Here is a 27,208-nt window from a genome sequence, read left to right on the forward strand (position 1 = left end):
CAATTTCCACAAACATTTATGGAATTCTCCTAAGTACTAGGAAACGTATTGCAAAAATGAATGTCTTAATACTGAGGAGTGTCCAAGTATTACTGGTGGGAAAAACTCTTAAACATAATTTCAGCAAAATGTATTAAGAAAGAAGACAGAGGCATAAACAGACTACTATAAAAGGACCCAGGAAAGCTACTGGTTCATTCTGGTAGTTTAGGGAGGAATTCTTTGATGAGGTGATATCTCCACTGATTCTTGAAAGGTGAATAAAAGACAGAGTAGGAATGGCTTCCTGTTTGAGAGAACAAAGAGCAGGAACATTAGTTTCTCAGAAGGAAGAAAGAGTATAGTGGGTCTGGGAAATTATAAGCAATGAAGCACAAGGAGGTAAATAGCAGGAAGTGAGGCTAAGAGGTTGCTCAGGACCAGATAATGGAAGACATTACATAACATGTTAAGGAAATTGGACTTTACCCTGAATGCCCTAGGGATCCATTCGAAATGAATGACATATTATTATTTTAGTTCACTCTTCCTACAGTGTGCAAAATGGATTGAAAGGAGGATAAATGTGTGTATGGATAGGTCAGTTAGGTGGCTTTTGCAGTTTTTGAGTGAGGAATAATGGCGGACCTGGACTGGTGTATAGAGATGTAATGCAATGGTTCAGGTTTGATAATCATTTAGGGGTAAAAGTTATCATTATTTGAAAATTGTCTGCAAGGGAGAAATTTTAAAGAGGAGGTATCAAGTTTGAAGCACAGATTTCACATTGAACTAGTTCTACAACTGATTGGATGATATTCAAATTAACTATGAGGAAGAACACTGTGAAAGGAGTCAGTTTAAGTAGGGGAGATTAGGACGCCATTAGAAGGTGCTTCATGAGGACAGAAATATTTGTTTTGTTTACTGATGTATTTCCAGTACTTATAATAGTGCCTGGCACCTAGTACATGTAAATGTCTGATATATTTGTAATAGAAGTCCTAGGAGGGGAGGTAGAGAATGGTACAAAAACAATATTTGAAGAGATAATGACTGAGACTTTTCCAAAAGTAACAAAGCATACAAACACCCATTTATTATCTTACAGTTCTGTAGGTCAGAAGACAAGGCATGGCATGACTGGGTTCTCTGGTCATTGTATTAAAGGCTGAACTCGGGGTGTTTGTTAGGCTGTATTCTTTTCTGGAGGCTCTGGCTAAGAATCCACACCCAGACTCATTCGGATTGTTGGCTGAATTCAGTTCCACATGGCTGTAGGACTGAGGTTACTGTTTCCTTCTTGCATATCAGATGTGGGTTACTCTCAGCTACTAGACACTGCCTGCATTACTTGCCATGTAGTCCTCTTCATCTTCAAAGCCCGTGGAGAATCTCCTTGACAGCAAATTCCTCTTCTGTTTCAAGTCTCTCACCAGAAAAAGCCCATCCCTTTTAAGAGATCGCTGGATTAGGCCAGGCGAACCAAAGATTATCTCCCTTTCTTTTTTTTTTTAACATTTTTTATTGATTTATAATCATTTTACAATGTTGTGTCAAATTCCAGTGTTCAGCACAATGTTTCAGTTATTCATGGACATATACACACTCATTGTCACATTTTTTTCTCTGTGAGTTATCATAACATTTTGTGTATATTTCCCTGTGGTATACAGTGTAGTCTATTTTACAATTTTGAAATCCCAGTCTATCCCTTCCCACCCTCCACCCCCCCGGTAACCACAAGTCTGTATTCTCTGTCTGTGAGTCTATTTCTGTCCTTTATTTATGCTTTGTTTTTGTTTGTTTGTTTTTGTTTTTGTTTTTTAGATTCCACATATGAGCGATCTCATATTGTATTTTTCTTTCTCTTTCTGGCTTACTTCACTTAGAATGACATTACATAATGCCATTTGCAGCAACATGGATGCTCCTGGAGAATGTCATTCTATCTCCCTTTCTTAAAGTCAGATGTGCCATATACATAACTTAATCATTCAAGTGAAATCCTATCCATCATAGTCACGGTCCCTCTCGCCCTCCAGTGGAAGGGATTATAATATGGCAAGAGTCACTGGAAGTCATTTTAGAATTGTCTATCACAAGCATCAAGTCATAAATTTAAAAAGTGCAGAATAAATACAAAGAAAACCTCATCTAGATGTATTTTAGTAAGCACTGCTGAAAAATAAAGAAAAAGAAACAATTTTTACAGCAGGTGGTGAAAAAAGAGTAGCAATTAGATTGGCTTTCACTTCTCAACAGAAACAATGTTAAAGAAATGATACCTTCAAAATGCTGGAGAAAGTAACTGTCAATATGAAATTCTACATCCAGTAAAAACAGCCTTCAAAACAAAAATAAAATAAATGTTTTTCTATGGTCCCTAACTTAGAGAATCTTACACCAAACACCAAAGGAAATATTTAGTATCTTTACACAGAAGTCAAATGATTCCAAATTAAAGCTTGGAGGTATACAATGGGAACAATGGAGAGGTTAAATATCTGAGTAGATCTGAATGTCCATGCAATATATCAGTAATTATATTTAATATAAGTTAACTTAACACATCAATTAAATGACAGATTATTAGGTTAAGAAAGAAAATCTAACTACTGTTTATAAGAGACACAAAAATAAGAGTGGAAGAAATATACAATGCATGTAAATGCAAAACCAGCCCCCGAAAATCTGATGTAAATATGTTAATATGAAACAAAACTGACTTTAAGAAAGGATTCCTTACGAAACATAGAGATTTTTTAATAATAATAAAGGACACCCACCAAGAAGATAAAATTATTATTCTAATTTGTATGCACTTGACAGTCAAAAAATACAAAGCAAACATTGACAGATATCCAATAAATAAATTCAAAGTCATAATCAGAAATCTTAACACACATCCTTCAGTAACTAATAGAACATCAGATAAACAAAACCAACAAGTATACAGAACAGTTGAACAATAATATTAACAAACTTGACCTAATTGACTAATATATGTAACAACCATGGAATACACATTCTTTTCTGCACCCAGAAGAATAGATGATATGGTGGGCCATAAAGTAAGCAATTACATTTGCACTGAGGGTGGGTTTTTTTTTTTTTGCCACAAGGAAATGAAATTAGAAACTAATAATTATAATAAAACTAGAAAATCTCTTTAAAATAAGTAGTTTACTTTTAAATAACCTGTAGGTCAAATTTTAATAATAACAGTAGAAATGTGTAGATTTATGTATCCAGCCAAAGACCTTTCGTCTGGATGAGACCATACTCTTTTTCACTTGTGAGTGGACAGGGGATTTGGTATTCTTTGGGGTATTCTTTTAAAGAACAATTATTTTCCAAAAAATAGTTTGCCCCTTTCCAAAATAGGGTGTTCTTTTAGTTATTTCTCCTTTTTCCTGATGATTTTTGATGTTGAGCACCTTTTCAGCTAACATCATACATAATGGTGAGACTGAAGATAGGGAACATGGCAAAGATGTCCACTCTCACCACTCTTATTTATTTAACACAGTTCTGGAAGTTCTAGTCATTATAATAAGGCAAAAAAAAGAAATAAAATGCATATGTATTACAAAGGAGAAATAAAGCTGTCTTTATTTGCAGATGCATGATTATCTACATTGATTACCTTAAATAATCAACAATAAGAATCCCAGAGCTCATAAGTGAGTTCAGTAACGTTACAGGATACAAGATCAACACACAAAAATCAATTACATTTCTGTATACTTACAGTGAACGTGCAGAAATCGAAATGAAAAAATGCCTATCTATAATTACTTCAAATAAATTTACTTATGTATAACTCTAATAAAGTATGTATGATGAAAATTATAAAATGCTGATGAAAGAAATGAAAGAAGGCTTTTAAGTAGCTGGAGAGGCAAATCATGTTCATAAATTGGAAGACTCAACATAGTAACTATGTCAGTTCTCTCCCAAATTGATCTATAGTTTTAATGCAATTTCTACCAAAATGTCAGCAAGATGTTTCTGTAGATATAAAAAAGATTATTCTAAAATTTAAGTAAAAAAGCACACTCCTTAAAATAACCAAAACAATTTTGAACTGACCAAAAAATGAAAATATTACATATTCATCCCTACTCCCACCATACTCTGTATGATACTACTATAATGGATATATGTCATTATACATTTGCCCAAACGCATGAAATGTAGAATACCCAAAGTAAACACTAATGTGAACTACAGATTTGGGGTGATAATGATATGTCAGTGTAGGTTCATCACTAGTAACAAATGTACCACTCTATGATGGAGGATGTTGATAATGGTGGAGGTTATGCATGTGTTGAGGCTGGAGGTAAATGGGAAACCTCTGTATCTTTCTCTCAATTTTTCTGTGAACTTAAACTTGCTCCAAAAAAAGTCTTAATTTAAAAAAAATGTTCAGTGGGCAAAAGGCCTGAACAGACACTTGACCAAAGAAGATATATAGATGGCAATTAAGAATATGAAGAGATGCACATCAGTCATAATTAGTAAAATGCAAATTAAAACAAAAAGATATCACTGCATGCCTATTAGAATGGCTAAATCCAAAAGACTGACAGTACTAATTTACATTCCCACTAACAGTGCATGAGGATTCCCTTTTCTCCATGTCCTCACCAACATTTGTTATTTGTAATCTTTTGGATAATAGCCATTCTGTGAGGTAATATCTCATTGTGGTTTTGATTTGCATTTCCTTGATCATTAGTGATGCTGAGATCTTTTCATGTGCCTGTTGGTCATCTGTATGTCTTCTTTGGAAAAATATCTACTCAGGTCCTCTGCCCATTTTTAATTAGGTTATTTGGTTCTTGATGTTGAATTGTATGAATTCTTTGTATATTTTGAATATTAACCTCTTATGAGATATATCATTTACAAATACTTTCTCCCATTCAAAAGATGGTATTTTCGTTTTCTTCATAGTTTCCTTCACTGTGCAAAAGCTTTTTAGTTTGATGTAACCCCATTTGTTTATTTTTGCTTTTGTTTCCCTTGCCTAAGGAGACATGCCCCCCAGATATTACTAAGACCAGTGTCAAAGAGCATACCGCCTATGTTTTCTTCTAGAAGGTTTGTTTCAGGTCTTACATTTAAGTCTTTAATCCATTTTTAGTTTATTTTTGTGAATGGTGTGAGAAAGTAGTCTACTTTGATTCATTTGCATGTAGTTGTCCAGGTAACCTAACACCATTTATTGAAGAGGATATCACTTCCCCACTGCATATTTTTGCCTTCTTTGTCATAGATTAATCACCTTTATAAGTGTGGGATTATTTCTGGGCTCTCTGTTCTGTTCCATGGATCTTTGTGTCTGTTTTTGCACCAGTATCAATACTCTCACAAGTGGAGAGTACCAGAAGGACAAGAGCTGAAAAGCAATCCTTTTATATGATTGGAAAGTTAAGATTAGTGAATTTTTAAAGAACCACTTCAGTTAGATAGTGGGGTTGAAGCAAGATCACAATGCATAATATAACAGTGGCTGGTGAGAAAATATAAGTAATGGTTATTGACCACTTATGCTTAGCTCTTAGGAATTTCTTCTTTGTTTTTTTAATACTCTGTGGTTGAGATAATAAAATCTGTTCTTTTACATAGTTACATCTGTAGTGTCATTCCTATAGCCTTATAAAAAGTTATTTTTTATTGTTACTAACTCTTCTTATTGTCAAATTTTCTAGGATGTGGTGCCACAGGTTGTCCCACCTACAAATCAGGCTCCAGGACCTGCTGAGGGGAAGAGTCACATGTTGGGCCCTTCAACAGCTCAACTTCAAAAGCTTATTTCCATTAGCCATCCATTGGCACCATACAGCCTCCAAGTCTCTCAATTGTGTTTGGCGGCAACATACAGATCATTTTGGTAAGATATGTAGAGAAAGATACTTTGTTTTTCATTGTGATAAAAAAGTAACATAAACCATTTTTAAATGTACAGTTTACTAGTGTTAAGTATAATTACATACTTGAGCAATGACAGATACATTTCATGTGGACTGAAAATACTTCCCATGGAGTTGTGAAGACCTCTAAACATTTAGTTCCATGATTACCCTACAGGTTGCCAGAAAGACAAAAATAATATGGGATAACAGTAAAATCTCATCCTAGCTAGGGGAAAGGGACACTGCCCTGCTCTAGCCCCACACTGTCTCCCTGTCTCATCTAAGAAAAAAAGAAAGAAAAGAAAGCCTCAATATATAGGCGAGAGGGTTTCAAACACATACACTGGAAATTCTATAGCCAGGTAATGTATTAGATGGCAGAAGGTTAAAAAGCTTTACCCCTGTGTATTAGTTTCCTAGCACTGCCATAACAAATTACCATAACCTAATTGGCATAAAACAGCACAAATTAATTTTATCACAGTTCTGGAGGCAGGAAGTTTGAAATCAAGATATTGTCAGGGCCATGTTCTCTCTGAGGGCTCTAGGCAAGAACTCCTCTTTGTTTCTTCTGGATTATGGTGATTACCAACAACCCTTGATACTCTTTGGCTTGTGGTAACATCACTCCATTCTCTGTCTTCATGATCACATGGCCTTCTTCCCTGTGTCTCCTTTGTGTCTTCAAATCTATTTCTCTCCTTATAAGGTCACCATTTGTTGCATTTAGAGCCCACCTTAATGTGTTACATCTCGTCTTATCTAGATTATCTTCTTATTTCCAAATAAGGTCTTATTCACAGGTACTAGAGTTTAGGACTTCAACATATCTTTTGGGGAATACAGTTCAACTCACAACAGCCTGGAAAGGAACAAAAACAATTATGAAGGCCACACTCTCAAGACACAGAACCACTGTGCACTCCAAAGGCTTAGACTTAATCCAAAGATTAGAGAATTTCCTCCTCCCTCACAAACTGCAACCAGCTACTGAAGTAGCAGTGGATTACAGCTGGGAGAGCTGCAAAACACAGACTCTTTGAGGTACAGCACAAAACGAAAGGCCAAGGCCAAGAAGGAATACAAAAACAAGATCACTGGAGGAATTTAATGCCTCTGGTACTCATAGAGACAACAAACATCAGACACAGCCCAACCTTTGGGCAGATTGATATAGTTACTCTAAAGTCCTGCTTACTTCAGTATCTACTGCTTTATACATGTCTATCTTTCAACAACAAGAACAAAATTACAAATGTACTAAAAGGCAAGAAATAACTCAAGAGACAAAGCACCGTCAGAACCAGAGACATATGACACAGGTGTTGAAATTATCAATCAGGAAACTTAAAACAACTATGATTAATATGTTAAGGATTATAATGGAAACGGAGAAAAAAAGACCAGATGTATAATGTCATCAGAGTGATGGAAAACATAAGAAAGAATCAAAAGGAAATCAAAATCACAGTAACATAAATGAAGAATCATTTTGATGGGTTCATTTTTAAACTTGTCCCATCCAAGGGTAGAATGAGTGAATGTAAAAATAGGTCAGTAGAAATTACCTAAACTGAAATGCAAAGAGAAAATGAGAGTGGAAACAAAAAAAAATACCAGAGTATTCAGGAAATGTGGAACAATATCAAAAGTTATAACATATACATGAATGGAATACCAGAAAGAGAAGAAAGAAAACTAAGCAGAAGAAATATTTGAAAAAGTAATTTCTAAAATCTTTTCAAAATAAGTGACAGACACCACATATCCAAGGAGCTTAGGGAAGTTTTTAAAAGCCACGCACAAAGCCCCACACTTAGGCAAAAGAGCAAAAACAAAGAGAAAATATTGAAGGCAGTCAGAGGAGAGAAAAACACTTTAATTATAGAGAAACACAGATAAGAATTACAGCAGAGTTCTCATCAGAACTATGCAAGCAAGAACACAATGGAATGACAACTTTAAAGTATTAAAAAAAAAGAAAAACTGCCAGGCTCAGATCCTATATATAGCTATCCTTCAAAAGTGAGAAAGAAGTAGACTTTCTCAGACAACTCAAAATATTTTAAAGGACGTTCTTCTCTCAGAAGGAAAAAAAATGATATAGGTCACAAACTTGAATCTACACAAAAAAGGAAGAGTGCTAGAAAGGAAGATAAAATATAAATTTTTATTTTTCTGAATTGCACTAAATTTTAACTGTTTAAAGTAATAATAATGATGATGTATTTGTTATCTATACCATATGTAAGAGTGAAAGAAAAGACACCAGTGTGGCAAAGGATAGGAGGGAGAAATTAGGAATATTCTGTTAAAGGTAAATCAATAAAAAAAACTGACAATACCAAGTTCTATCAAGGATGCAGAGGAATGGGAGCTCTCTTTCATTGCTGATTGAATGCAAAATGGTGCAGCTTCATTGGATGACACTTTTACAGTTATCTAAAGGTAGATTATTTTGAAATGTACATCATAAACATTAGGAAAATTACTAAAAAGTTTTTTTAAATAGTATGAATAATAAGTCAAGAAATGAGATAAAATGGAATCATAAGAAATATCAATGAAAAATCCAAGAATGTAGAAAGAGAGAAAAAAATACAGGAAAACAAGGAGTAAATACAACAAATGGAAAAGAGCAAGAAGGTAGATTTAAAGTCAACTACGCCAATAATTACTTCAAATTTAAATGGCCTAATCACACCAGTCAAAAAACAAAGGCAATCATATTGGATCAAAAAAAAAAAGATACAACTATATGTTGTCTTCAAGAAATGCAGTTTAAATATAAAGATTCAAATAGGATAAAAGTTAAGGAATGGTGTAGGGACATGGGATATATGGAATTCTTGCACCTTTGGCTCAGCTTTGTTGTGAACCTAAAACTGCTCTTAAAAAATAAAGTCTACTTAAAATGTTTTTAAATTTAAAATTAAGGGATTGAGATAGACCATGAAAATGCTGATCAAAACAACAGTAGCTATGTTAATTTCAGACAAAGCAGTCTTCAGAACAAGAAAGATTATAATGGATAAAGAGGCACATTACATAGTGATAAAGGGGTCAGTTCTCCAAGAGAACATGTAACAATCCTAAAAATGTAGCACCTAACAATAAACCATCAAAATACATGAAGCAAAAACTGATAGAGATACAAGTAGAAAGGCTTTAATACCTCTTTCTCAGTTATCAATATCTATCAACTATCAACCAATTTGACCCAATTGACATTTATAGAACAATTCATCCAACAACAGCAAAGTACACATTGTTCTGAAGTTTCAATGAGACATTCACCTAGGTAGATCACATTCTGGGCCATAAAACAAAGCTCAAAAAATTTAAAGACTCTAAAAACATATAGAGTGTGTACATTGGCCATAATGGAACCAACTAGAAATCAATAATAGAAAAGTAGAAGAGTCCAAATATTTGGAGATTAAGCTATACACTTCTAAAAATGTACAAGTAAAAGAATTCTTAAAAAAAGTTAAAAATATTTTGAACTAAATGAAAATGAATATACAGCTTATCAAAATTTGTGGTAAGCAACTGGTATCCTTATAAAGGAAAAAGATACACCATGGTATTTTGTTATGGCAACCTGAGCCAAGACAGACGTAAACTACAAAATCTGACTCATGAATTCTAGCAGATATTCAAGAAATAAATATTACCAATTCTACAATTCTCTCCCAGAAAACAGAAGAGGAAGGAACACTTCCCAACCTATTTTGTGAGATCATCATTACCCTAATACCAAATATGACAAATATAGTAAATCTACAGACAAGTATTTCATGAACATAGACATAAAAACTCTTGCCAGAATATTAACAAACTGAATCTAACAATACATAAATAAGATAATACATCAAGACCAGGGAGGGTTTATCCCAGGAATACAGGGCTCTTTCAAAATTAAAAAATCAATGTAATTCAACAGATGAACAGACTAAGAAACACTATATGATCATCTCATTAGGTTCATAAGAATGATTTAACAAAATTCAGTACCCATATATTATAAAAGCTGTCAAAAATTAAGAATAGAAGGGGACTTTATTAACTTTAAAGGGTATATATGAAGAACATACAATGCACATCATATTTAATGTCAAGAGACTGAATGCTTTCCCCCTAAGATCAAGAACAAAATGGTCTCCTTTTCTCATCAGTCCTATTCAGCATTGTTCTGGAAATCTGAACTGGTGCAATAAAGCAAGAAAAATAAAAGACATACAGATTGGAAAGAAACAAATGACCATTTTCCCCACAAATGATAAGATTATCTATGTAGACATCTCAAAAGAATCTACCAAAAAACTTATGAAAATAAACAGGTTTAATGAGGTTGCATGATACAAGGTCAATATACAAAAGTCACTTGCTTTCCTATATAATAGCAACTTACAATTGGAATTTGAAATTAAGAAAGCAATTCCAAAAATGTGTGTGTGTGTGTGTATATATATGCAGAATCTGTGTGCAAAAACTACAAAACATTGATGAAAGAAAAGAACATAAATAATTGGAAAGACATTTCATGATCATGGACTGGAATTCTCAATATGATATATGGATTCAATGCAATCCCACTCAAAATCACAGCAGACTTTTTTATAGATAATTGACAAACTGATTCTAAGATATATGTGGAAAGACAAAGGTACCAGAATAGATAATACACTTCTGAAAAAAAAATAAAATCTATGGAATTGGATTACCAGATTTCAAGACTTACCATAAAGGGGTGGTACAGTTGACCCTTAAACAACACAGGGGTTAGTGGTGCTGACTTTTCAAGCAATCAAAAACCTGAGTATAACTTATAGTCAGTCCTCTGTACATAGGCAGTTCCTCCACATACATGGTTATGCATCTGCATATCAAACCAGCTTCACATCATGTAGTACTGTAGTATTTGCTATTGAAAAAGATCCACTTATAAGTGGACCTGCACAGTTCAAACCCCTGTTGTTCAAGGATCAACTATAATCAAGGCACTGTGGTATTGTTAAAAGGATAAATACATAGATCAGTGAAACAAAATAAAGAGCCCAGAAATAAACCCACACAGATATGGACAATTGATTTTCAATTCAGTGGACAAAGGATTTTTTTTCAACAAGTTGTGCTAGAACACTTGTATGTTCCTGTGCAAAACAAAACAAAACAAAATGTTGACACCTGCCTCATACTTTGTGTAAAATATAACTCAAAGTTGATCACAGGCTTAAATGTAAAATACAAAACTCTAAAACTTGTGTGAGAAAATGTTTGTTATCTTGGATTAAACAAAAAGTTCTTAGATGCAACTTCAAAAGCATAATCCATAAAGGAAAAAATGGTAAATTGGACTCAATCAAAATTTAAAACATTTTCTCTGTGAAAGACACTGTTAAGAGAATGAAAAGAAATGGCACAGACTTGGAGAAAATATTTGCAAAACACATATCTGTGAAAAGACTTGTATACAGAATATTTTAAAAACCTCTTAAAATTTAACAATAAGAAAACAAACCAATTTTTTAAAGTGTGGAAAGATCTGAACAGACACTTCACCAAAAGATGTAAGTATGGTCAACATCATTTTAATTAGGTAAATGCAAATGAGCTTCCACTACACACTTATTAGAATGACTAATTTTTTTATAAATTGGCAGTACTAAATGCTGACAAGAAAGCAGAGCAAAAGAAAACTTCTATTCATTGCAGGTGCTAATGCAAAAATGATACAGCTATCTGAAAGACAATTTAGCAGTTTCTTATAAAGTTAAACATGGACTTGCCAGCAGTTGAACTCCAACATAGTTACCCAACTGATTTGTAAACTTATGGCCACAGCAAAGACCCACACATGAATAACAGCTTTATTCGAAATTGTCAAAAGTGGGAAGCTACCAAGATATCCTTCAGTAGGTTAATTAATAAACTATAGTACATCCATACAATGGAATACTATTCAACAGTAAAAAAGGAAAGAGCTATTCACACAACAGCATGAATCTTAAGTGCATTTTTTTAAGTAAAAGAAAATGGACCATAAAAATATACATACTATGTGATTTCCTTCATATGACATTCTGTTAAAGGCAAAACTATAGGAACAGAAAACAAATCAGTGGTTGCTAGGGATTTGGAGAGGAGATGATAATATGTAACACAGGGGAATTTTCTTAGGACAGTGGAACTAATCTGTATGGCAATATGCATTTGAAAAAAAAAAAAAAACCCCATAGACCTGTATAGCAAAAAGTGAACCTTAACGTATTAAAAAAAGTTAATCAACCAGAAGGTCAGATCCTAGGATGGAATACAGCCTGTGACAAATGAATCCAGCTATATTACACATATATAACACAATTCATTGAAGGGAATGGAGGGGGTGACAGGCATAAATAACATTGGAAAACAGTGTTCTGACTGGAAATCATAAGGGTGAAAAAACAAAAGGAACTATACACAAACACTATACTCTAGTTGGTAAAGTTGTTTCTTACAAGGGTACAGATTTACAATTCTAAAACTACTATATATGTATACTGGGATTGAACACATAAGAGCATGGCAGATGGTGGGAACCAGGTTTCTTACCATTAGAGGATGTGGTTACAGATAAGCATAGGGGGAATGCTAGAATGAATCATATTGTACTGGATTAGAGTTGGAGATATCAGTGTAAACTCATATTTAGCCTAATATAGATACAGATGGATAGATACAGAAGTAATTACAGTTGACCCTTGAACAACATGGGGGTTAAGTGTGCCAATTCTCCACACAGTCAGAAATCTACATACAACGTATAGATGGCCCTCTGTATACACAGTTCCTCTGTATCCCAATTTCTGCATTCTCAGATTCAAACAACCACAGATTGTATAGTACCGTAGTATGTACTATTGGAAAAAATTCCACATATAAGTGGACCTCTGCAGCTCAAATCCCTATTGTTCAAGGGTCAACTGTATAGATATGTTTTACACATAAATTGGTATATCCCCTAGCTCTGTCCATTGAGAGGGCCTAGAGGCAATGACACCCCGGGAGCAATGAGCACACCCATATCTTGGTTTCTAATACCATGCTCCAATAAAAGGAACCAAGGATCCTTGGAGAAATTGATTATTCTAGGGCTGGGTCGGGGAAAATACAGTATAAACTTGGAGAATCTTCAAGTAAGGAAGTGCTCAAAAAAATGATGAGGGACACGGGAGCTAACTAAAAGAGCTTCTAATAGCCAAAATTGGAACAATTTGAGCGAGGAAAAATAATGCTGTATTGGATCATAACCTAGAGTATAAAATAAATATCCATGAATCCATGCTGATATAAATAAATGATTGAATGGGGAGAGTACAGACAAAAGCTTCCATACAAAAGAATTCGAAATAATTTATGTAGATGTTAATTCTCCAGTCCTAGAATGCAGGCTGCACTTAGTGATTTGCTGCAAATGAATAGAATATGGAAAGAGGTTAGAGTAACTTTAAGTGGAGAAACCTAGCAAACACTACGTTTGATAACATGTACCATTAATATGATATGGCTTTCCTGCCAAAAATCTATAACCCCACTTTAACCATGAGAAAAGCATCAGACAAACTCAAATTGTGAGACATTCTAACAAAATGCCTAACCAATACCTCTCAAAACTGTCAAGTTCATCAAAAACAAGGGAAGTCACAGACCAGCGGAGTCTAGGAGGACATGATGACTAAATGTAATGTGGGTCCCAGATGGGATCCTGGGACAGAAAAGGGGCATTAGAGAAAAACTAATAAAATTCAAATAAACTATGGGATTTAGTTGATAAACAATATATGAACATTAATTAGTTGTGACAAATTTACCATACTAATGTAAGATATTAACAGTAGGGGTAACTAAGCAAGGACTATATGGGACCTCTTTGTGTTTGTAACTTTTCTGTGAGCCTAAAACTATTCTAAAATTTAAAACAAGTTTATTAAGAGAGAGGAGAGGGGAGTGGAAACATCAAGCCATACATTTAACTATGAAAGGGAATATGAAGTGGGCTTATAGTGTTGGGGAAATACTGTTTTACAATGGAAGATATTACAACATGTTTGCTGATAAGAATGATCCAGTAAGAGGGGAAATTTTGATGATGCAAAAGAGGGTGATGGAACGATTTAACAAGTATAACCTGAGTACGAAAGAGGTAGGATCTGACTCATAAATGGGAGTGTTGGCCTTGGTTAAGTGCACAGATATTTCAACCATAGTAACAGGAAGGAAGGCAGAATGTATGGGCACAGATGCATGTAAGTGGGTATATGTGTAGCATGGGTTTGTGGAGATTGTCTTCTAATTGCTTTCATATTCTCTTTGAATGAGTAAGCAAGGTCCTCAGTTGAAAGTTGGAAGGGAGATGGAGTTTTGGCAGTTTGAGGAGAGAGGAGACAGTGTAAAATAGTCTTCTTGGAGAGTGAGTGAGTGATTTTACTAGGAAATTGTTCAAGGACTGTTTGGCAGTTTTGAGTACTCATTTGAGATTTTTGGTGATGATTTAAAAATGAAAGTAACCAGTGCAGTTTAAATTTTTTCCTCTAACAATGTTCAGCTGCTCGTCTGCAGACACAGAAAAGGTGGGACTTGAATTTATCAGGGTCAGAGCTTTGTCAGAGAAGCATGGCAGAGGAAGAGAAGGGGGCAAGGGAGTTAAGGGTATTTGCAAGGAATTGATTAAAATGATGGATCGTGGAAGCTGGGACCTGTAAGGAAGGAAGTGAAGACATTAAAAGAGACAAAATGTTGGATAACAAAAAGCAGCTTATGCTCAGTGGATTGGAGCTCTTTGTGAAGTTGAAGTATTATTGTAATAAAGAGTGCCTGAATAATTGAGCTGCAAAAGGAACAAGAAGCAGTCAGAGTATAGGGTATTTGAAATGAAATTTATGAAGGTATTGCAATTAATGATGATGAAGTTGCCAAGAATGATGATAGGAGAAGGGATGACAGGTGTGACACTGGACGACAATAAGCAGATATTCTTTCACTTAAAAATAAAGTGACTCGGGAGATACTTGATTAGAGTAATGAAGAAGGGTAGAGTTATATAGGACAGCATGAGCTTCAAAGGAGCAATGAGGCAACCATCCTACCAGGATTACTACATCCTTGTCTTGCTTCCTTGATGATCCAGAAACTAGAGCACTTTTTCCAAAGTTCAATCTGATTTTACTACTCTGATTTTTAAAAATCCCTTTGTAGAGTCCCACTGTTAAAGATGGTGATTGTTTGAATGTGGCAGAAGAAAGAAGTGGAAATGGGAAGGTCGTATGGATTTCAGAGATTTAGGAAGTGGAACCAACAAACCTTGGTGATTGATTAAATGTAGGTTATGAGAGAAATGAGTTAAGATGAGTGCCTAGTTTCTCTTCTGTATTGACATTTTGGCAAGATCTAGTTAATAAACATTTGTTTAGTGTCAACTTTATACAGAGCTGAGAACTTCTAGAGAACCAAGGATGGAAGACATAGTCCTTGCCTTAATGTAGGATACAGTATCCATGAAACATAAGATAAGTAAATATAAGAAGCATAACTATCTTATGCCATATGCAAATGCAAATTAAGTTGATACCCACCAAATAGTTAATTTCAAAGAAATATAGGGTTATTCAAGGAAGCTTCCTTGAATTAAATTAATTTTATCTAGACTTTAAAAGAAAAGATGGTTATTTAATTGGAGGAGCCTGTGATTTCAAGGAGAAAAATGGCAAGTTCAGAGGTAAGAATGAGCTTGTCATGGAAAGAAGGACAGTAAGCATACCAACTTGACTAAAATGAAGGTGGTTTTGAGGCTTTTTAAGAGATTAGCCTAGCCCCATAGTACAAATTTTTTCACTACTGTACTGTATGTGCCTAGCAACTCCTAACCTGGATATCTAATAGGGCGGAAGAAGATCATTCATAGTTTTGATGAGAGAATCATTCTTATTTCTGATGTGTGAGCTATATTGGAGTCACTAATAAGGCAGCTTCACCACTGCTCATTGATTTACTCAACAACATCATGATAAGTGCTAGGCATGCCATTATGAAGAAGACACATTCCCTATCCTCAAAGTACCATCTTATGGCAAAAACAAATACATAGACAATTATAAGACAGTGTGATCAATGCTTTTAGGCAATGTATAGAGTGCTATAAAAACAAAGAGGAGAGGTACCTAACCCAAACTGAAAAGTTATAAATGACTGCCTACAAGATATAGCCACTGAGCAGAGTCATGAATATTGAATATGAATTAGGCAAGGAAAGAAGGATGAGAAGGTAAGGATGAATGTAACAGTCAGAGGGAACCGCATGTGCAACAGCTTGAAGGTTACAGAGGAGATGTCATATTGGCCTATATTGGCCACTGCATAGAGTGCAAGGAAGGGTTGAGAAATAAGGTTTGAGAAGTTGGCAGTGGCCACAGTGTTTGAAAGATTACCCTGACTGATGTGTGGTGCTTAGATGTTGGCAGACATATCAAGAAGTTTCAAAACCTATTGAGATGGTAGTATTAGCAAGTCTTGCTAACTCACTAGAAGTGAAGGAAAAGGGTGAAAAAGGAGTTTCTGCTATGGATTATCACAGGGGTCGACAAAATTTTGTCTGTAAAGGGTCGGATAATAAATATTTTAGGCTTTGTGGGCCATGTACAATCTCTGTTACATGGTCTTCTTTGTTTTGTTTTTGGTTTATAACACTTTTTAAATGTAAAAACCATTCTTATCTTACAATGCATTTGGCCTATCAGCTATAGTTTGTCAAAATCCTGGAATACCTCAGTGTAATGACCAATCTGAATGAGGATTGATGGTACTTAATCACTTTTGTTACTCCAAAGGAATGGTTCTCAATATTTTTAGGTTATGGATCCCATAGAAATTCTGCTGAACGCTCTCCATAGAATACACACACACACACACACACACACACACACACACACACACACAATTTTATATATCATTCCGTGGATCCTAGGTCAAGAACTCCAACTTTAGGCCACCACCAAATAATGTCCCATTCCACAGTGTCATCAGTTACTATATCAGAGACTCTTTAATTAACTATAGTGTCTGAATTTTCAAGCATTCAATTGAGATATGCCTTAAAGGCACAGATGCTTTTATAAGGCATGAGTACCATCACAAAATGACTCAAAGAAGACCAACTGTTGACTCATAACTAAGTAATGATTTGGGTACATTGAGGTGATGCCCCAGTAGTCCTCTCTGCTTCTCTCCTGTAAAGTCCAAGGCTGTTAGATGAGAAAGGCATTTTCCTCCAGGTAATAAGCTACCTACTAGCAGCATGCCTGACTTAGACAATAGGATTTCATGTAATAGTCTTCTCAGATGGTTTGTGTGGACTGCTTTTTCTTCTGTCCATGGGTTACTCTTTTCAATTTCTATATGTGTCTCTCATGGTTTTTTGTTGTTGTTGAAAACCTGGAAATTTTATTATTTTTTGTATATATATATTTTACTGAAGTATAGTCATTTTACAATGTTGTGTCAATTTCTGGTGTACAGGACAATGCTTCAGCCATACATGAACGTACATATATTTGTTTTCATATTATTTTTCACCATAAGTTACTGCAAGATATCGAATATAATTCCCTGCACTATACAACATGAACTTGTTGTTTATCTATTATATATATGATATATATACATATATCAGTTATATATTATATATGTATGAGATATATATCAGTATCTGCAAATCTCTAACTCCCAATTTATCCCCTCCCACACCCTTTACCCCCTGGTAGTAACCACAAGTTTGTTCTCTATGTCTGAGAGTCTGTTCTGTTTTGCAAATAAGTTTATTTGTCTTTTTTCTTTTTTTTCAGATTTCACATATAAGTGATATAATATGGTATTTTTCTTTCTCTTTCTGGCTTATTCCACTTAGAATGACATTCTCCAGGTCCATTCATGTTGCTGCAAATGGCATTATTTTACTATTTTTTATGCCTGAGTAGTATTCCATCATATAAATATACCACAACTTCTTTATCTAGTCATCTATTGATGGACATTTAGGTTGCTTCCATGTCTTGGCTATTTTAAATAGTGCTGCTATGAACATTTGGGTGCATATGTCTTTTCAAATTAAAGTTTTCTCCAGATATATGCCCAGGAGTGGGATTGCTGGATCATATGGTAAGTCTATTTTCAGTCTTTTGAGGAATCTCTATGCTGTTTTCCATAACAGCTGCACCAAACTACATTCCCACCAACAATGTAGAAGGATTCCCTTTTCTCCACAGCCTCCCCAGCATTTACCATCTGTGGACTTTTGAATGATGGCCATTCTGACTGGTGTGAGGTACTTTTGATTTGCATTTTTTGGATAATTAGTGATATTTAGCATTTTTTTCATTTGCCTATTGGCCATTTGTATGTCTTCATTGGAGAATTGCTTGTTTAGGTCTTTTGTCCATTTTTGGTTTGGGTTGTTTGGTTTTCCTTATTAAGTTGTATGAGCTGTTTACACGTTCTGGAAATTAAGCCCTTGTCAGTCTAATCTTTTGCAAATATTTTCTCCCATTCCATTGGTTGTCCTTTTGTTTTACGGTTTCCTTTGCTGTGCAAAAGCTTATAAGTTTAATTAGGCCCCAATCTCTTCAATAAGTGGTGCTGGGAAACCTGGACATAAACCTGTAAAAGGCTGAAATTAGAACATTCTCTAACACCATATTCAAAAATAAACTCAAAATGGGTTAACCATAAAACTCCTATAGGAAAACATAGTAGAACATTCTTTGACATAAATTGCAATTTTTTTCGGATCCATCTCCTAGAGTAATGGAAACAAAAGCAAAAAGAAACCAATGGGATCTAATTAAAATTAAAAAGTTTTTGCAAAGAAAAGGAAACTATAAACAAAATGAAAAGATAACCTATGGAAAAAAGAATGAAACTTACTAAGTAAAGTAAGTCAGACAGAGAAAGGCAAATATCATATATCACTTATATGTGGACTCATAAAAATTGATACAAATGAACATATTTACAAACTGTAAAAACGCACAGAAAACAAACTATGATTACCAGAGGGTAAAGGGGTGGAGGGAAGGGATAAATTAGGAGTTTGAGATTAACAGAAACAAAATATTATATATAAAATAAACTACAAAGACCTACTGCATAGTAAAGGGAACTATATTCAATATCTTGTAATAACCTATAATGGAAAAAGAATATATATATTCTTTGTCAGATTCTTTATATATATATCACTTTGCTGTATACCTGAAACTAACACAACTTTGTAAATCAACGATACTTCAATTTAAAAAAAAAAAATCAATGTCATACTGGCAAAAGACTAGACATACACCAATAGAATAAAATTGAGAGTCCAGCAATAAACCAGTCTAACATCTCAGCAATGTTCTCCTAGGGCAGTCTACCCAAGTAATAGAAATAAAAGCAAAATTAAAGAAATTGGACTTAATTAAACTTACAAGCTTTTGTACAGCAAAGGAAACCATAAGCAAAACAAAATCACAAACTGCAGAATGGGAGAAAATTTTTGCAAACAATGAAACCAACAAAGGCTTGATCTCCAGAATATATAAGCAGCTCATAGGACTTAATAAGAAAAAAACAAACAACCCAATCCAAAAATGGGCAGAAGACCTAAACAAGAAATTCTCCAAGGAAGAAATGCAAATGATCAATAGGCACATGAAAAAATGCTCCATATCACTAATTATCAGAGAAATGCAAATCAAAACTACAATGAGGTATCACCTCACACCAGTCAGAATGGCCGTCATTCAAAAATCCACAAATGACAAATGCTGGAGAGGCTGTGGAGAAAGGGGAACCCTCCTACACTGCTGGTGGGAATGCAGTTTGGTGCAGCCACTATGGAAAACAGTGTGGAGATTCCTCAAAAGACTAGGAATAGACCTACTATATGACCCAGGAATCCCACTCCTGGGCATATATCCAGAAGGAACCCTACTTCAGGATGACACCTGCACCCCAATGTTCATAGCAGCACTATTTACAATAGCCAAGACATGGAAACAGCCTAAATGTCCATCGACAGATGACTGGATAAAGAAGATGTGATATTTTTATACAATGGAATACTATTCAGCCATAAAATAACAACATAATGCCATTTATGGCAACATGGATGTCCATGGAGAATGCCATTCTAAGTGAAGTAAGCCAGAAAGAGAAAAAAATACCATATGATAACACTTATATGTGGAATCTGAAAAAAAAAAAGAAGATAAATGAACTTAAATATAAAACAGAAACAGACTCATAGACATAGAATACAAACTTGTGGTTTCCTGGGGGGAGGTGAGTGGTAAGGGACAGACTGGGAGTTCGAGACTGGTAGATACTGACAGGTATATATAGAATAGAAAAACAAGTTTATACTGTATAGCACAAGGAAATACATACAAGTTCTTGTGGTAGCTCACGGGAAAAAAGAATATGAAAATGGCTATATGTATATTCATGTATGACTGAAAAATTATGCTATATGCCAGAAAGTGACACAGCATTGTAAACTCTATAAAAAATAAATTAAAAAAGGAATAAACCAGTCTACAGCCAATGGATTTTCAACAGTGATGCCAAAATCATTCAATAAAAGAATAATCTCTCCAATAAATGATACTCAGACAACTGGATATCCATGTGCAGAAGAATGAAGCTGGATCCCTACCTCACAGCATATATAAAAATTAACTTGAAATGGATCACCTAATGTATGAGCTAAAACTACAAAAAAACAAAAACCTTAAGCCAGTAAGGCTTCCACCCTTTGCCAATGGTTCTGTGTGTGGACTGAAGCACACAAAGTTTAGTCTGTTTATAAGTGTGACCTGGTTTTCACTTTCTGCCATTCCTCCAGGGATGTGAAGTTAACTAGGACCCTTTCTGGTCTCCTGAGTGTGCACACTCCTGCATGTGTGCACAGTCTTAGCAAACGCTAGGGATGTGAGGGATCTTTCCAAGGCCCATTATAGCTTTCTCACTTCCTTGATCCCCCTGATAGATTTCTGGGTGTTCTGCTGGCCTGTTGCTTGCCCCAACCAGTATGCCTTCCTTGATTGTTTTCAACACCTGGGGCATGGAGTTTTTATGTGCTCTGCTTCAAATCAGGTTAATCCCCTTCAGCAGCAAAACTGCTAGTTTTCTTGGCTTGCCTGCCCTGGTAGAACTACTGCTTATAGATCTTTTCAGGGTTAGAGTAGGGAGCAGGAGCACCTCAACCTAAAACACGCGGATTCCCACTGTTCTTACTCAAGTTTCAATAGTTTTTCTTGAATCAATGCTTCTTAATTTGTTGTATGCCTTTGGTCTGTTTCCAGGGTCCTAAAATTGTTGGTATTGATCATTTTGTCCAGTTTTATCATTGTTATTGGGAGAGAGGATTTGCCAAGCTCTGTACTCTGCCTTTCCAGAAGTTTCACCCTCAGAGATTCCCAAGATTACACTTTGAGAAAAACTAGTTTAGGACTATGGGGTGGGAGAATTGAGTTCATGTCCTAGCTCTGCTACCTAATGATTATATGACCTTACAAATTTATTTAACATCTCTGAGCTTTAGTTTCCTTTTCCTTAAAGTGAGAATGATAATATCATACAAATCCAATATGAGGAGTACAGGAATACTGCATTTTTAAACTGTAGATGTACCACAGTTTATTCAGCCATTACTCTACTTCTCCCATTGATAGACATTTAGTCTTATTTTCTGATTTTTTTGCTACTATAAACAAAACTATTATGAATGTCCCTGGGCATACCACCTCATGTGTGACAGTTTCTATAAGGTAAGTACTGAGAGATGAATTTATGAGTCAAGCAACAAATGTACATTTTTTTATTATCTTCATAGAAACTTCCAGATTGCCATTCAATGTGGTTTTACCAGTTTATATTTTTATATCTGGTAAGACAATCCCCTCATACCTTTCTTTTTCTTTTTCAGAGCTGTTACTTTATTAAGAGAGGGTATAGCTCAGGTGGTAGAGCACATGCTTAGCATGCACAAGGTCCTGGGTTCAATCCCCAGTATCTCCTCCAAAAATAAGTAAACTTAATTACCTCCCCTCAAAAATAAAATAATTAAAAAATAGAATAACAAGTAAAAAAGTTTTTTAAATGAACAGAATTGTTACTTTATTAATTCTGAATATGAATCTTGAAATTAGCCTGTCTAGTACATGAAAATTTTCACTGGGATTTAGATTGGAAGTACATGGAACTTTGTGTATTAATTTGTGGGAGAATTTGTATCTTTTCATTTTTGAATCTGTGAGCATATTTCTCTGTTCACATTTGGATTATGTTTTCTTTTTATATACTTGAATGGTTTTGTTTTCCAAATTTAGAACTGTGATCTATTTTGAGTTTGGAAAACAGGTGACAATATGAGATATGGACTCAGTTTTATCTTTTTCCAAATGCTTATCAGTTGTCACAACATCATTTATTTAAAAATTCATATTTTCCCCAGTGATTATACCTGACAGTTTATTACATACCAAATTTCTATATGCATTCAGGTATATTTTTGGACTTTTTTTATTCTGTTGTTTTGTCTGCCTATTCCTATACCAACTTCACACTGTTTTAATCATAGAAGTTCTATACTATGTTTTAATATCTCATAGGTGGCTACTGTCCCCCTCATTACTCTTGCTTATTTCTTCGTAGAAGACTTTTTGAAGGAAGTTTTCTGGGTATTGATTTTTTTAAAGTTTTCCTAAATAACTATTTCTTTTTTTTAATAAAATAATATAAAAGAATATGATCTTTTTCCTTAGAACTGCAGTATGCTAACACTGTGATGCGTTTTGATTATGTCTGGCTTCGAGACCACTGCCGCTCAGCATCTTGCTACAACTCTAAGACTCACCAGCGCAGCCTGGATACTGCCAGTGTAGATTTATGTATCCAGCCAAAGACCATTCGTCTGGATGAGACCACACTCTTTTTCACTTGTGAGTGGACAGGGGATTTGGTATTCTTTGGGGTATTCTTTTAAAGAACAATTATTTTCCAAAAAATAGTTTGCCCCTTTCCAAAATAGGGTGTTCTTTTAGTTATTTCTCCTTTTTCCTGATGATTTTTGATGTTGAGCACCTTGTCAGCTAACATCATACATAATGGTGAGACTGAAGATAGGGAACATGGCAAAGATGTCCACTCTCACCGCTCTTATTTATTTAACACAGTTCTGGAAGTTCTAGTCATTATAATAAGGCAAGAAAAAGAAATAAAATGCATACGTATTACAAAGGAGAAATAAAGCTGTCTTTATTTGCAGATGCATGATTATCTACATTGATTACCTTAAATAATCAACAATAAGAATCCCAGAGCTCATAAGTGAGTTCAGTAACGTTACAGGATACAAGATCAACACACAAAAATCAATTACATTTCTGTATACTTACAGTGAACATGCAGAAATCGAAATGAAAAATGCCTATCTATAATTACTTCAAATAAATTTACTTATGTATAACTCTAACAAAGTATGTATGATGAAAATTATAAAATGCTGATGAAAGAAATGAAAGAAGGCTTAAGTAGCTGGAGAGGCAAATCATGTTCATAAATTGGAAGACTCAACATAGTAACTATGTCAGTTCTCTCCCAAATTGATCTATAGTTTTAATGCAATTTCTACCAAAATCTCAGCAAGATGTTTCTGTAGATATAAAAAAGATTATTCTAAAATTTAAGTAAAAAGGCACACTCCTTAAAATAACCAAACAATCTTGAAAAAAAAGAATGAAGTGGAAAGAATTAAAGAATCACTTCATGGTTTTAAGGCCGCATAATCAAGAGAGTGTGCTTTTGATGGAGGGATAGACACATAGATCAATAGAACAGAAAAGGGAACCCAGAAATGGCACTGCACAAATATGGTCAACTGATATTTGACAAATGTGTAAAAGCCATTCAATAAGAGAGGATAATCTTTTTAACTAATGATGCTGGAATAATTGGACACCCATAGGCAAAAGTTAAAAAGAACCTCGACCTAAGTCTCATGCCTTAAAAAAAATTAACTCAAAATAGAGCATGGATTTAAATGTAAACATAAAGCTATAAAACTTCTAGAAAAGATCATAGGAGAACATCTTCAGGACTCAATAACTTTCAAAATTCAATAAAAGAAAAATAAAGAGTCCAATTAGAAAATGGATAAAAATCACACAGACACATTTCACTGAATAGTATATACAAGTGGCAAATAAACATAAGCAACGATGTTCGGCATAGTACAGCATTAGAGAAGTGAAATTTCACAATATACCTAGCACAGTGACTAAATAAAATATAATGACAACACAAAATGCTAGAAAAATTTTGCAGTAATTATATCAGGTATCACTGCTGGTGAGTATGTAAAATGGTACAGCTACTCTGAAAATACTTTGTCAATTTCTTTAAAAAAAAAAAAACTAAACATGCACTACCATACAACCCAGCAGTTGAATTGTTGAGCATTTATTCTAGAGAAATGAAGACTTATATTCACACAAATACCTGTACATTAATGTTCACAACAGCCCTATTTGTAACTGCCAGAAACTGGAAACTACCCTAATGTCCTCCAGTGGGTTTATGGCCTAAACAAATCATCCATATGATGGAACACTACTCAACAGTAAAAACAGAATGAACTGTTGACACACAAAATAACTTGGAAAAACCTCAAGGGAATTATGCTGAAGGAAAAAAGCAAATCTTCATGATTCCATTTATGTAACATTCATGAAATAACACAATTATAGAGATGGTGAACCAATTAGCAGTTGCCTGGAGTTAGGGATGAGAGGAGGAATGGTGTAGCTATAAAGAGGTAACATGAAGGAGTCTTACATGATGGTACAGTTGAGTATCTTGAGTAGTAGTGCTTACAGAAAGTTACACATGTAATAACACTGCATAGAACTACACACATCATATACACATAAATACATATATAACTAGTGAAATCTGAATAAGCTCTATGGACTTTATCAATGCCACTTTCTTGGTTTTGATATTGTACTCTGATTGTGCAAGATGTTAACATCCAAGAAGGCTCAGGGAAGGGTGCATGGGACTTCCTTATGCACTTCTTTGCAACTTCCTATGAGTCTATATTTCAAAATAAAGTTAAAACAAAAAAGCATTGGAAGAAAAAATATTTACAGTCAATACATTTGACTACTAATTTCTCTACAATAAAAACAATGCCATAGAAAGGTTTATTAAGAAACAACTGATGACAAAATATTTGAAAAATGTATGACAAAGACTAAAGACCGTTAATATATAAGGTGCCAATTTGTAAGAAAAGCACCAGTATTCCAATAGAGAAATGTGAGAAAGAAGTGAATAGACAGATCATTAAAGCACAAGTCAGGAAACATTCTGTAAAGAGCCAAATAATAAGGATTTTTAGGCTTTGCTGATTATACTGTCTTCTGTCACAACTATTCAACTATTCAGTTCTTTAGTAGTAAGGTAAAAGCAGGCATAGACAGTATGTGCTATAAAACAGGTGATACAAAAACAAGTGCCAGGCAGGTTTGGCCACAGGCCAACAGTTTGGTAACCCTTGCATTTCAAGCAAGTTTCCAAGGAAGAAATACAAATGATCAATAGGCACATGAAAAAGTGCTCAATATCGCTAATTATCAGAGAAATGCAAATCAAAACTACAGTGAGGTATCACCTCACACCAGTCAGAATGGACATCATTCAAAAATCCACAAATGACAAATGCTGGAGAGGCTGTGGAGAAAAGGGAACCCTCCTACACTGCTGGTGGGAATGCAGTTTGGTACAGCCACTGTGGAAAACAGTATGGAGATTCCTCAAAAGACTAGGAATAGACTTACCATATGACCCAGGAATCCAACTCCTGGGCTTATATCCAGAAGGAACCCTACTTCAGGATGACAGCTGCACCCCAACGTTCATAGCAGCACTATTTACAATAGCCAAGACATGGAAACAGCCAATGTCCATCAACAGATGACTGGATAAAGAAGAAGTGGTATATTTATACAATGGAATACTATTCAGCCATAAAAAATGACAAGATAATGCCATTTGCAGCAACATGAATGTCCTTGGAGAATGTCATTCTAAGTGAAGTAAGCCAGAAAGAGAAAGAAACATACCATATGAGATTGCTTATATGTGGAATCTAAAAAAAAAAAAAAAAAAAGAACACAAATACAAAACAGAAACAGACTCACAGACATAGAATACAAACTTGTGGTTGCCAAGGGGGCGGGGGTTGGGAAGGGATAGACGGGGAGTTCAAAATTTGTAGATACTGAGAGGCATATGCAGAATAGATAAACAAGATTATACTGTATAGCACAGGGAAATATATACAAGATCTTGTGACAGCTCACAGAAAAAAATGTGACAATGAATATATGTATATTTGTGTATGACTGAAGAATTGTGCTCTACACTGGAATTTGACACAACATTGTAAACTGACTATAATTCAATAAAAAAAGTTTATAAAAATAAAAATTTTAATTTAATTTTAAAAATGTAGATGTCTAACAAATGCTTATTAGCATTATTAGTAGGCAGATAAATTAAATTTATTATAATAACAGGAATTTCATTTACCAAATTAGAAAAAAATGTATTTAAAAATAAGACTAATCAATTTTGATAGGTACACATATATTGTTGGAGGGAATGAAAACTGGTAGACTTTCTAGAAAGTAATTTGGTTGTATGTATCAAGACTTAAAAGTTTATATCTTTGGATTTAACAATTCCACCTTCTGTTTTTCTGTTTTAAGAAAATTATCAGAAAGATAAATGAAGATGATCACTATTAAATAATAGAGAAAGTTAAGAATAAAACTACCTGTCCAGGAGAACAGATTGGTTAGGTAAATCTTGGTAGTGCATATTCTACAAATTATAAGCCTTAATTCTTGAAGACAATTTTTAATGATAAAATGTTAAATGACAAAGGTAGGGTACAAACTTTAATATATTTTTATATGTTTATAAAGTAAAAGAATGCATAGACGCAAACTGTAAGGAATGACGCCAAGCTGTTAATAGTGGTTTCATCTGGGTAGTTGAATATGTATTGGTGATTTTTTAATTTCCTTGTACATGTTGTGCTTTCCAAATTCTTTATGATACTTTTACTATCAAGGTGTGGAAAGCTGAAAGAGAGAAAAATAGAGACAAACAGAGACAGAGAGGTAGAAAGAAGAAGCCATAATAGCTTTTCACTC

General features: G+C 34.4%; 1 protein-coding gene across 4 annotated transcripts in view; it reads left to right on the plus strand.

The window, feature by feature from the left end:
• The window catches only part of TMLHE (trimethyllysine hydroxylase, epsilon), an 80,629-nt gene that overhangs the window by 13,813 nt on the left and 39,608 nt on the right, over positions 1-27,208 (plus strand). For 3 of the 4 annotated variants that reach the window (XM_010980466.3, XM_031445910.2, XM_031445908.2), the window contains 2 exons: positions 5,703-5,884; positions 22,748-22,924. In XM_010980466.3, the coding sequence (XP_010978768.3) occupies positions 5,704-5,884; positions 22,748-22,924 (358 nt within the window). In that variant the 5' untranslated portion in view covers position 5,703. The remainder of the gene's footprint in view (positions 1-5,702; positions 5,885-22,747; positions 22,925-27,208) is intronic. The other variant, XM_031445909.2, reaches the window with a different exon arrangement.

This window comes from Camelus dromedarius, chromosome X, assembly GCF_036321535.1.
Source record: "Camelus dromedarius isolate mCamDro1 chromosome X, mCamDro1.pat, whole genome shotgun sequence".
Lineage (NCBI taxonomy): Eukaryota > Metazoa > Chordata > Mammalia > Artiodactyla > Camelidae > Camelus > Camelus dromedarius.